The following is an 11,281-nucleotide window of genomic DNA, read 5'->3' on the forward strand; positions in this document are numbered from 1 at the left end:
CAGTGTGTAAGCATTTTGACATAAACGCTCTGTCTGCACTATATGTGTGATCATCTAAGATACATAAGAAATATTTTAACTAGAAACAATGTTAGTGTTACTTTACATTTTTCACAGGCGACCCAGAATGCACCGCAAGTTAAAGTTATTTCTCTCTCTCATTTTCTCAATTCTTCATTGACAGGACACCAACCTAGCATTTGCGACACCGCCTTAAGCACTGAAATGAAAGCTGCAACTCAAGAACCACTGCACATTTCCTAGTTAAATTTACTCTTGAGGATAAACAAGACATTTTTATACAGAACTATTAACTGTACATCATGTATATATATTTTTATTTAACATTGACTATTAGTAATAATTACAAGTTTATTACAAGCATCTATTGAACAAGACATCATAACTGGCATCATGAAACCAAGCAGCGGTTCAATTACTACTGAAGTGTCTTATGCTGCTCTAAAGCAATGGTCCACCAAACGAAATGAAACACAGCCCAGTGCTCAGAACATGTCCAAGATTCCAGGAGTCCAATCGGCAAAAAAAAAACAAAAAAGGAAAAAAAAAAACAAAAAAAAAAAACCCTGAAATATACACTTTTCCTGCCCCAAATGTAATTAGCTTTGTGACTTGAAGCTTAAAAAGAATTGGATATTATTCAGATAAATCTTGCCAGAGGTCACACACAATTGTTAATATTGTTTAAAACAAGTAGCCAATAGCTACTATTTAGCTACGTCGGCCTCGTACCACCAACACAAACTTAAAATTCAGATACCAAAAATGTCTAAGAGACAAAATTTGAGACAAGAGGAATAATGTGTCCATTCACATATTCTTTTAATTGATGTAGTAGGAATTCATTAGACTTCTACATTTGATACTGTCCAAATTAAATATGTCAATTTTGTCAGAATTTGAAAAAGTAATAAGCAATTTGATGTATTCTAAGATTTAAGTTGCCGATTTTTGTTTCATATTTTTTTGGGGGAAAAAAGTGTTATTATTATATATTACTATATATATTTTTCCACTTTTAATCTTTTTAAGAATTTCCCTCTTGCTTTAAAAAATAAAAATAAAAAAAGAAAAAGAAAATTCAACATTACCTCTCGAGCATAAATTTTAAATGCAAAATACATTAATACAATGAATAAATTAACCGAGTAGTTAAACATTTCAAAATAAGTAAAACATTTGAATGCTTGGGTAGAGTTTAAATTTGGTTTAAAAAAATGAAATTGAAATGAAATTTTAGCAATTGTGCAACTTGCATTACTTCACATGAACATCAGCATTGCATGCTTTTTGCTTAAACAATCAGGCAAATGCACTATTAAATATACTTAGATCAGAATAAATGCCATCGAATGGCTGTATCCTATAATGACTAGGGATGTGCTGATTATCACAGATTACGTCATTATCATGAAATAGCGTTTAAAAATATTGCTAAAAGCAATAATTATTTTCAGACGTTTTATTCATCTGGTGACTGAAATGATTGGATTGCCTTCTTTAATAAGGACACTTTTTTGTCAAATTTGTCCAAAATAGGGGTCTTCAGAAGGCCACACTCTTTATAATGCTATTCAGTTATATGCAGTTTATAATGCAGTGCACAATATAAGAGCCAAGTGTCCTTAATAACAAGGTGCATTTTACAATACACTCAATATCCACTTTATTAGGTACACCTTCTAGTACCGAGAAGGTCGACGTGTTGTGCGTTCAGAGATGCTCTTCTGCATACCTCAGTTGTAACGAGTGGTTATTTGAGTTACTGTTGCCTTTCTATCAGCTCGAACCAGTCTGGCCATTCTCCTCTGACCTCTGGCATCAACAAGGCACCGCTCACTGGATATTTTCTCTTTTTCAGATCATTCTCTGTAAACCCTAGAGATGGTTGTGTGTGAAAATCCCAGTAGATCAGCAGTTTCTGAAATACTCAGACCCTTCTGGCACCAACAACCATGCCACGTTCAAAGTCACTTAAATCACCTTTCTTCCTCATTCTGACGCTCGGTTTGAACTGCAGCAGATCGTCTAGACCATGTCTACATGCCTAAATGCATTGAGTTGCTGCCATGTGATTGGCTGATTAGAAATTTGCGTTAACGAGCAGTTGGACAGGTGTACCTAATAAAGTGGATAGTGAGTGTATATCGTGATATTCCGTATGACTGATTATTGGCACATGCCTAATGTGAGCTACGCTCACCTAATCCCCGAAGTATGCTTGATCATATGCTACCTAAACATCATTAACTACGCACATTTCTCTATGGTCCTCGTTAAAGCTAATTACTAAAAGGCTTGGATTTAGATTAACTAAATTAGTTCTTGCAATTGGTTACAATATTAAAATATCATATGAAGAAGTTGGAAGATTGCCGCCTAGAACATTTCTGATCTGAAAATGTTAGGTCAGATAGTCACTTTAAATCATTGGTTAACTATCCCTAAAATTGGTGTGGCTATGGTAGAGTTTCAGAGGGCCAAATGGTTCTGCAAGGTAAAAGGCAGCATTTTGTATGAAAAGGGGTTTTGTAAATTAGGACCTGGTCCAAATATTGGCAGCAAGTAAACAGGCATCAGGGAATGACAGACAAAGCTAGCAGAAGCAGGAGCTGTGGCATACCAAAAAAGGAGGAGGAGGCACTTGGTAGTTTGGGATCCAAACTGGGCAGCCAGGAAAACCAATGGACAAGGTTTAAAAGGGACAACAGGTTCTGTGGGTTAACAGGGGAAGGAGGCAAAGCTTGGCTGACTGGTGGATCACACTATATTGGGGATGCTAGAAGCAGTTGGGAGCAAGACTTAAGAGTGTTATCCATACAACAAGATCGGGGAAGAAGAATGTGAGTTCTGGAAATCCGGGAATTGGCATTAAATTGGTTGAAGGAGACAATGAGGAAGAGGAGAAATTGCAGAAGTAGGCAAAAAGGTGGAGAGGTTTGGCAGATTGGGACATGCTGGCGAAGAGAACCAAGGGTGGTGCAAAATAAGAGGAACTTGGACAATTGATATTGGGTAAAACAGATGGGGAAACCAGGGTGTGGGGTGTAAAAAGGCCAGAGAATTTTGCATGTTTCAAAAGACAGGATGGCAGATTGGTATGTGCCTAAAAGGTTAGGCTTTTTCTTTGTCTGTAATAAGGCAGGAAATCTTTATCGTCTACTCCAACGGAAAACTAGACACTGGGGTGCTCATCTCTCTTTTTAAAAGATTCAATCACCTATATTTAGCAGTAGTTACTATTCCCACATGTAGTTTAGTGTCCATTTGTCATCTGTTTATTAAACTGACTGGTGATCCAGTAATCCCTTTTAAATAAATGTAATTAAAATCTATTGCTTTTATTGAAGCTGCTGGCTATATTTATTCCTCTCTCTCTCTCTCTCTCTCTCTCTCTCTCTCAGAAGTGGACAGCATAGTGTTATTAGCATAGCATTATGCAGTACAAAGAGTGCATAACAATCAGTCCAGTTTTCAGGTCAGAATCTAGTAATCTTCACTCCTGAGTCTCCCACGATGACGCGAGCCATGGACGGATGGACCTGTAAGAAATGAAAGAATATGCCTTCATGGTGACCACGTGTTTTTGGCCGTATAGTGTATATTTGGAATGAATGATGACATAGTGATCATACGAGTCTGTACCTGTGCCTGCAGGGGTCCGTAGGGCACGAGTTCTCCATCCACAGTTAGCGTCCCCCGTGGCGATAGGGGCTGCAGCCGAAACGCTCGAGCAGAAACATGGCTTACGTAAGGTGATGTTAGAGACAGATGGGTGCCTCTTTCCATTGCCAGAAAGAGGCGGAGAAGCGTTGCCCGGGAGATCCCGGCCCTCACAAAAGTCAGGTGAATAAGTCCATCGTCAAATTTTGCATGCGGAGCTGCTAACAAATCAGCACCCAAATGCGACTGGTAGATAGCAAGTACTAGAACAAAGTCACCTTCAACAGTCACCCAATCTCGAGTAGGCAGCGGCTGATCAAGGGGAGGTAAGAGATCATCTTGTGGGGGTGGATCCACAGGGGAGGTAACAGGGGGACGAGGCCTAAGAAGCCTACCGGGTTGGACCAGGTCAAAGGAGAAGGAAGATGAGGAGGTGGAGCCTGGAAGGCAGGTATGTGTGCCCATATTGGAAGGTGATGAAGGAGGGGTTGTTGAAAGGGACAACGATAGCGGGGGAAATTTGGGTGGTAGGGAGTTAGAATTGGATTGTTGGAGGAGGGAGAGAGGGCGGGGCTTAGACACATTTGGTTTCTGGTTCTGGTTCTGGTCCACTGAGGTTTTGAGTTTAGAAAGGGAAAACCGTGAACGACGGAATGGTGAGGAAATGGTGAGCGCTCGTTCTCGTGCAGGGTCCACTGGAAATGCACTACGGTGGAAAAAAGTCCCGTTGAGGTCCTCATCTTCCCTTTCATATGCCGGTGTTTCTACTTCTTGTTCGGAATCTGCTCCGATTGGCCGGCTAAAGAAGGCTGTAGCGATCTGGCTGGATGGTGCAGAATTTTTACGAAGTGCCTTTCGTTGGTCTGGTTTAGAATATGCCTCCTCTTCATCTGCACTATATTCTTCTTTCAAATCCCTTGCTCGATCCACGCCATTCCATCTCTCCTCCTCTCCTTCATTTGTGGAAATTCTCTCATTCCTCTCAGAGTCCTGTCTTTCACTTGACTCTGTACTAGATCCGGACACGCCCTCCATCCTCACCTCCACCTCTTTTACTTCATCTACATCATAACCCTCTTCTGTCACATTTTTTGCAGTGTCATCTTCTTCATCCTCCTCCTCGTTAGATTCCAGTCGTCCATTTGAGTCTGCGTTGGACCCAGATGTTCCCCCCATCCTCTCCTCTGCCTCCATCTCTCTCTCTCTGTCCTCAGCAAGACTGCTTACCCTCACCACTCCTCCCCCTCTCCCTCTTCCTCTCCCTCTTCTCCTCTCCCTCTCTCTGTCTCTTTCCTCCCTCTCCCTCTCTCTATCCCCCTTTCGGAGGCTCCTCTGTTCACTGAGGCCCATATCTGAGCAGGTGCGATGGATTGGCATTCTACAGAATCCTTCTAATCCTTCGGTGATGCTGCGGGAAAGGGGACGGTGCGGAATCTGGGAGGGCACATCTGGGGTTGAATTTGCCCCTCCGGGGGGCAAATAAGATAAGCGACCCTTATAGGAGCGCAGAGATGCTAAACGCACTAGTGTGCCCAATGTAAAGCGAGCAGAACCGAGCCCTCTGTAACGCTCACTCTCAATGTCCACGTCTGAAACAAAGCCCCAGGCTACAGACAGGAAGGAAAATAGTCTCTTGGGTGATGAGGGTCGTCCATTCTGATCGGATAAAGCAGACAGAGGTGGCGGGCTTGTTGTCACGGACACCAGGTCCATGGGCCGGATTCCACCTCGGCAAAGCAGGAAGCAGCAGTTGATGAGGAGGGGCTCACGAAGGCACATGTCATATCTGAGAGAGAGGTAATATCAGGTGACTCAGTAAAAATGCTGGTAATAACAGGTGTTCTTGAACAAGAACACAAAATATCAGATGAGTCAGTAGAGGAAATATCAGATGAGTGGAATATGTACATAATATCGAGTTAGTGTAGGTAAATATAATTCCAGGTGAATTAGTAAGCGGATATCAAATACCATACAAGTGAAGCCACATAAAGGGATTTGTTACTGTCAGATGAGTTTCCAAGTACAGGGTGAGATACTAAAGGTTAGGGTTAGGGTTAGTACAGGTATGTTACTACAGGTGCATTTAAAGTTACATATAGATTGGGTACCAACAGTATAGACAAGGTCAGCTGAATTACTAGAGGTAAAGACCAGGTAAGTTTAATATAGGTAGAGGTATGGCTAGGTAAGTTACTACAGATAGAGCTATGGCTAGGTAAGTTACTACAGATATAGGTATGGCTAGGTAAGTTACTACAGATAGAGGTATGGCTAGGTAAGTTACTACAGATAGAGCTATGGCTAGGTAAGTTACTACAGATATAGGTATGGCTAGGTAAGTTACTACAGATAGAGCTATGGCTAGGTAAGTTACTACAGATATAGGTATGGCTAGGTAAGTTACTACAGATATAGGTATGGCCAGGTAAGTTACTACAGATAGAGGTATGGCTAGGTAAGTTACTACAGATATAGGTATGGCTAGGTAAGTTACTACAGATATAGGTATGGCCAGGTAAGTTACTACAGATAGAGGTATGGCTAGGTAAGTTACTACAGGTAGAGGTATGGCCAGGTATGTTAATAGAGATATAGGTACGGCCAGGTTAAGTTTTTACCCTGCATAGTGGTTAATGGAGCCAGCTAGTGCATTGCCAGAGCCACACGGTAAAATTCCCACTGGAGTTTTAATTGCTTGTTCCCAGTCTGGCCTGTCCATGAGGCCATTAATCACCTGCACAGAGCAAATCACAACGACAACTGTGATGTCACAGGTTTCATTTAATAACCATTAACACGCGTAGATCTGTTATCCTGTAAATTAATCACATTTGTAAAGACTGAAGTGAACAGGACCTCGTGAAGCAGTCCATCTCCAGATACGATGACAATGCCGTCCCACTCATGCAGAGAAATCTCTCTGATCAGCTCCCGGGCATGATTCTGCCGTTCTGACAGAACAAGCATCAAATAAAAACACAGAAATAACATTATGACTAATGTAATAATGCTACAGTAATAAAAAAAATTATGGAGATGGAATTATAATGTAGTTTTTTTACCATAAGCAAATAAAAAAATGAAAAAATTGTAATTAAAATATTCTAATTCTTTAGATTAAACAACTATAAAAATAAACATTTTCCAATTTTTAAAGATAAAAAAAATAATAAATGAATAACAACAGATCTCACAAACATTTCTTTAAATAGAAATTCTATACTTACATAAAACAATTACATGCAAACGAGTAATCGGAAAGAACAGAATACAAAGTGATTGTACAGCTGCACAACGAAATTAAAGCGCTCTCATTTAAAAGGCTGCACATATTTACACTCACATGCAATGTAAACAGATGATAATCATGTAAATATTTAATGTGCACACACACACACACACACACACACACAGGTGTACCTGTCTGTATGAGGTTGTAGCTGATGTTGGCTTCACTGACCATCGGTAAAATGTGTGTCTGACACCACTGCATTGCTAAACCCCGCCCGCTGTATGGATTGACCAATAGAAGCAAGCGACGTGGGCGGGGCAACAAGCTTTTGTTGAATTCTAGCAAAGGTGTAAAAATTGAGCATAATTACTGAGTATGCTAGATGAAGGCCAGTAACATATGGTATGGATTTTGTAATTTAAACACACACACACACACACACCTGTGTAGACGCCGATGTCGATCCCTCTCAGCAGGCACTGCACGGCTGTGTTCCATTTCTCTGCCTCCGCTCTGCTCTCGGCCAGGTAAGCACGCACTTGCCTGCGTTTAGCCACGCCCCTGCGCCGCCTTCCCATCGGGTACCAATAGAGGACCAACAGTGGTGGGGCAGGCGCCCGGTTGCAGTTACACCCCACCAGTTCAGAGAGAGGCAGCACGACTTGGGCTCCCTTCCCTGGTCGGGGACAAATCCTTTGCACGTGAATATGAGTGTGGGTTAGAGTGAGGACGTAAGTGCACGATGAAGGGCTGGAGGGTAATGATACGCTTCCTGCAGGGCTGTTCGGGCCGCTGTCAGCGCTGCTGCTGCTCCCCCCTGAGCTCCCACCCAAGCTCCAGTCAGTGAACTGCCCGTGCAGCAAAGCATCCTGGGTGGAGAAAGAGTTCGGGGACGGACTGTGAGGACTCGGAGAGCGCATTCTGACAGCCGTCTCTCTCTCGGCGAATATCACTTCCTCATGCAAGATGCGCAATCCATCTCGAGAAAACACAGTTTCTTTAGCGCTTAAACTGATTGGCTGATGCGAGCGAATATGGAGTTTATAAACCGTTACTGTTTTCAAGCCGAAAAGAAAAAAAAAATTCTTCCAACTTTTTCTTTCAGGAGCTCAGCTTGTGATACGGGAACTTGGAAGTGTTTTCTTTCTTCATTTGTTTGTTTTTCATTTCGTTCTCTGAACCCGCCTTCATATATTGACGTTTCTGGCCATAGACTTATGCGTCGAAAACAGCGTTTTGTAAATAGTGCGTTTTACAAGCGTGATCTAAGAATCCACTTTGGTTTTCAAGCTCTTCCAGGGATTCAGCAGGTGTTTAAATGTCAGACGTCTGGACGGTACAGACAAAGTGTGCTTTGGAGCAGTGGATAAATAAAGGAGTCAGTGCCTGTGGCTAGGTTGTTACAAATCTTGAGCGAGTCACATGAACGTGTTCCTCATTAGAGTTTCAGATACAAAGCATTTGGACAGATTAACATTCCCAGACAGCAGTTATAGTCAATGGGTGTTTTTTTTTTTTTTTTTGGTGCCTAGATTAAAAAACTTCACGTCAGCAGGTAGATTGATCCCTGATTGCACTTCCTTATTGCCTGAAGAAAGAATGCTGACACCTATTACGTCCTCCAAGCTTCTAGTGCTCAGTGTACAAGAACAAAAAAAATGGCTAATGACAGAGAAAACACTAATAAATAAAAGTCTGGCATTATAAATAAAAAATTCTCATTGTTGGATTATACAGCTGATTAAAAATATAAAAAAGGCTTGTTAGTGTTGGAGAAAATGAGTGCTGAGATCATGAGGTACGGAGGCATTTGATTCTCACTGTTCACGACTTGTAATAATAATAAGGCAGCGAAAATAATTCACGAAATGTACACAGATGTAGTCGGACGGGACGGAAACGCTGGAAGATTTGCTCGTCTTATCTGACAACGATGTCACTTCCTGTTTGGAGATCCCGCATCACGCCGCCGAATACGGCCGCGACGCCCATCTGACGTCCATCTTTTTTTCCGTTAACGTGTGAACACACTCGGAGCAGTGCAGAGCCAGAGGAAAGCCGGGGTTAGTGATGTCACTGAGTTACATCGTCAGGCTTTGTATCTGTCTGACGTCTGAAAATTCCCTGCAAACAAACACAGAGGAACATCACTTTATAGTGTACAGTGTATTTATGTATATCTAGAGCACTGTACTGACTCCTGTTCCTGCCCAAGCTCCGTGTTTGATATTATATGATATTACAAGTTTACGTGTTTGAACAGAGTGGCTGTTCGAGTTACTGTAGCCTTTCTGCCAGCACAAAGCAATCTGGCTTTTCTCCGCTCACCCTGATGCATTAACAAGGCCCACGTTCTTTGTTCCCTGAACTAGTCAAGAAAGCCTGGATCCAACAACCTCTCAAAATAAAAGGATGCCACTTTGCAGAATTACAACAATCCGATCACTTGTGCGTTCCCCCGTGGCCCGATACGTATTGATGCGATGGCTATTGACCTTTGACCTACACATTTATCAGTCAGTAGACGAGGAAAAAAAACGTATAAAAGTGCTGAATCGGTGATATGACTGTGAACACAATATTTCTACAGAGAGAGAGGGTGTGCGTGTTTGTGGTAAGGCTGCGGTCTAAATACAAAGTTCACGGTTCTACAGGACTGTAAGCAGAAGTGCGAGTTGGGTGAAAAGTGACACACATGAGACTCTGACTAACAATTGACGCAGGTCCGAGAGGGTTGTGCATGCGCCAGTTAACTATTTGCATTCGTCTGAATATTCATGAGCGAATCTCTGATTTTATACACACACATCCAACACCTCTGATTCATCTACACAATGAGTCAGAAGCTGTTTTCTATAAGAGAGGCTCAAAGTCAGGGACGTACACCAGGATTTGAAAAGCGGGTCCGGCGCAAAAAAAATACGCCGAGGACACGGTACAAATTAGATTCCAGCCATAAAGGCATAAAAACTTAAAACGAGTTTATTGTGGGGGAATTTTTTTTTTTTAATTAAATATACCCCTTCTGTGGCCTCGTTTGATTTCTCACCTAACTGTTTAGTATGAATCGTATTAATCACTGGCAGATCTCCAGATTAGATAAAGAGAGAGAGAGAGAGAGAGAGAGAGAGAGAGAGATAGAGAGAGAGAGAAAGAGAGAGAGATTATGTGTGTGTGTGTGTGTGTGCGTGTGTTGTTACACTTCATCTCATTGTAATACAGGGTGGAGGGTTTAGGACACGACCCTGACTTTCTCCAAGCTCCCACAAAGGACACGTTCTTCCTCACTTTCTCTTACAGATGTACTAACAAGATGAAAACAATGCTACATACGACATAAGAGGTGTCATGGAAACCTTTCAAACTGGATCTCACTCCATGTGGAAAGACTAAACGTGACCGTTCTATTGATGAAACGTTAACGCGTGGTCAGGTGACGCTTTTATTAGACGCACGCTTTTCCCTTTAGTACTTTGGATTAGACGTTGGCCCTGGAGTTAGATTTTTTTAGATAGTCATCACAAAAAGAACCATAAAAAAAAAAAAAAAAAAAAAAAAAAAAAAAAAGACTGATATCGATAAATGGAACAGATAAGGACAGCAATGACTTTTGGCACACCGACGATTATAGAAACGTAGAATGAGATATAATATCATATAATATCATTTCTAATTAAAATATAAATCCAAAAGCTTGGACTTCACAGGTGGTTGTTGTTGTTGTTATTATTATTAACATCATCATACTGTTTAAACATTTTACTGTCTATCCAAAGAGAAACAAAGAGAAACAAAGAGAAACAAAGAGAAACAAAGAGTTTATCAGCAGCTTCATGACTAAATCAATCACAGTAAGTTTACTAACATATAGACTTTAGTAAAAAAGGAGCTACAACAGCTAGCTGGCGTCAACACAGCAGCTTAAACACAAACCAAGTGTGTAAACACAAGACGTTTGTGCAGTGACATGTAGAAGGATTATAAATGTGATAAATATAGTGAGTTTACACACCGGCCTGTGAGCTCTTGTGCTGTTTAGGCCAACAACAACAAACTAGTGGCCGAATTGTCATCACTAGTAGTGTTTATTGTTCCTTTAACAAAACTCACCTCTTCCTCGTTGACATTAAACATCCAGGATACAACGACTAAGGCTTTAGGGAGACAAAAAAACTAATTCTAACGGTAATAAATAAGCAAACTACTTGCCTGCTAATGGTTTTCTGGCGGACTGAGTGAGTGACTGAGTGTCACTGAGCAGCTCTCGGCTGCCGGAGTTCCGGAAGTGTCCGCCAACACGGGGGGCGGGGTTTCACGTGTTGACTGACAGAGCTACGAGCCAATCGAAACCTATAGATCAAC

General features: G+C 41.6%; 1 protein-coding gene across 1 annotated transcript; it reads right to left on the minus strand.

Moving 5' to 3' along the window:
* Positions 1-334: 334 nt before the first annotated feature.
* sphk2 (sphingosine kinase 2) lies at positions 335-11,167 on the minus strand. Its single transcript, XM_060871094.1, has 7 exons — positions 11,030-11,167; positions 7,362-9,043; positions 7,108-7,257; positions 6,544-6,638; positions 6,306-6,421; positions 3,667-5,470; positions 335-3,563 (listed from the first exon to the last, which is right to left on the minus strand). The coding sequence occupies exons 2-7, from the start codon at positions 7,837-7,839 to the stop codon at positions 3,501-3,503; spliced, it is 2,706 nt and encodes a 901-aa protein (XP_060727077.1). The 5' UTR covers positions 7,840-9,043; positions 11,030-11,167; the 3' UTR covers positions 335-3,500.
* Positions 11,168-11,281: the final 114 nt, after the last annotated feature.

The sequence above is a fragment of the Tachysurus vachellii genome, chromosome 5, assembly GCF_030014155.1.
Source record: "Tachysurus vachellii isolate PV-2020 chromosome 5, HZAU_Pvac_v1, whole genome shotgun sequence".
Classification (NCBI taxonomy): Eukaryota; Metazoa; Chordata; class Actinopteri; order Siluriformes; family Bagridae; genus Tachysurus; species Tachysurus vachellii.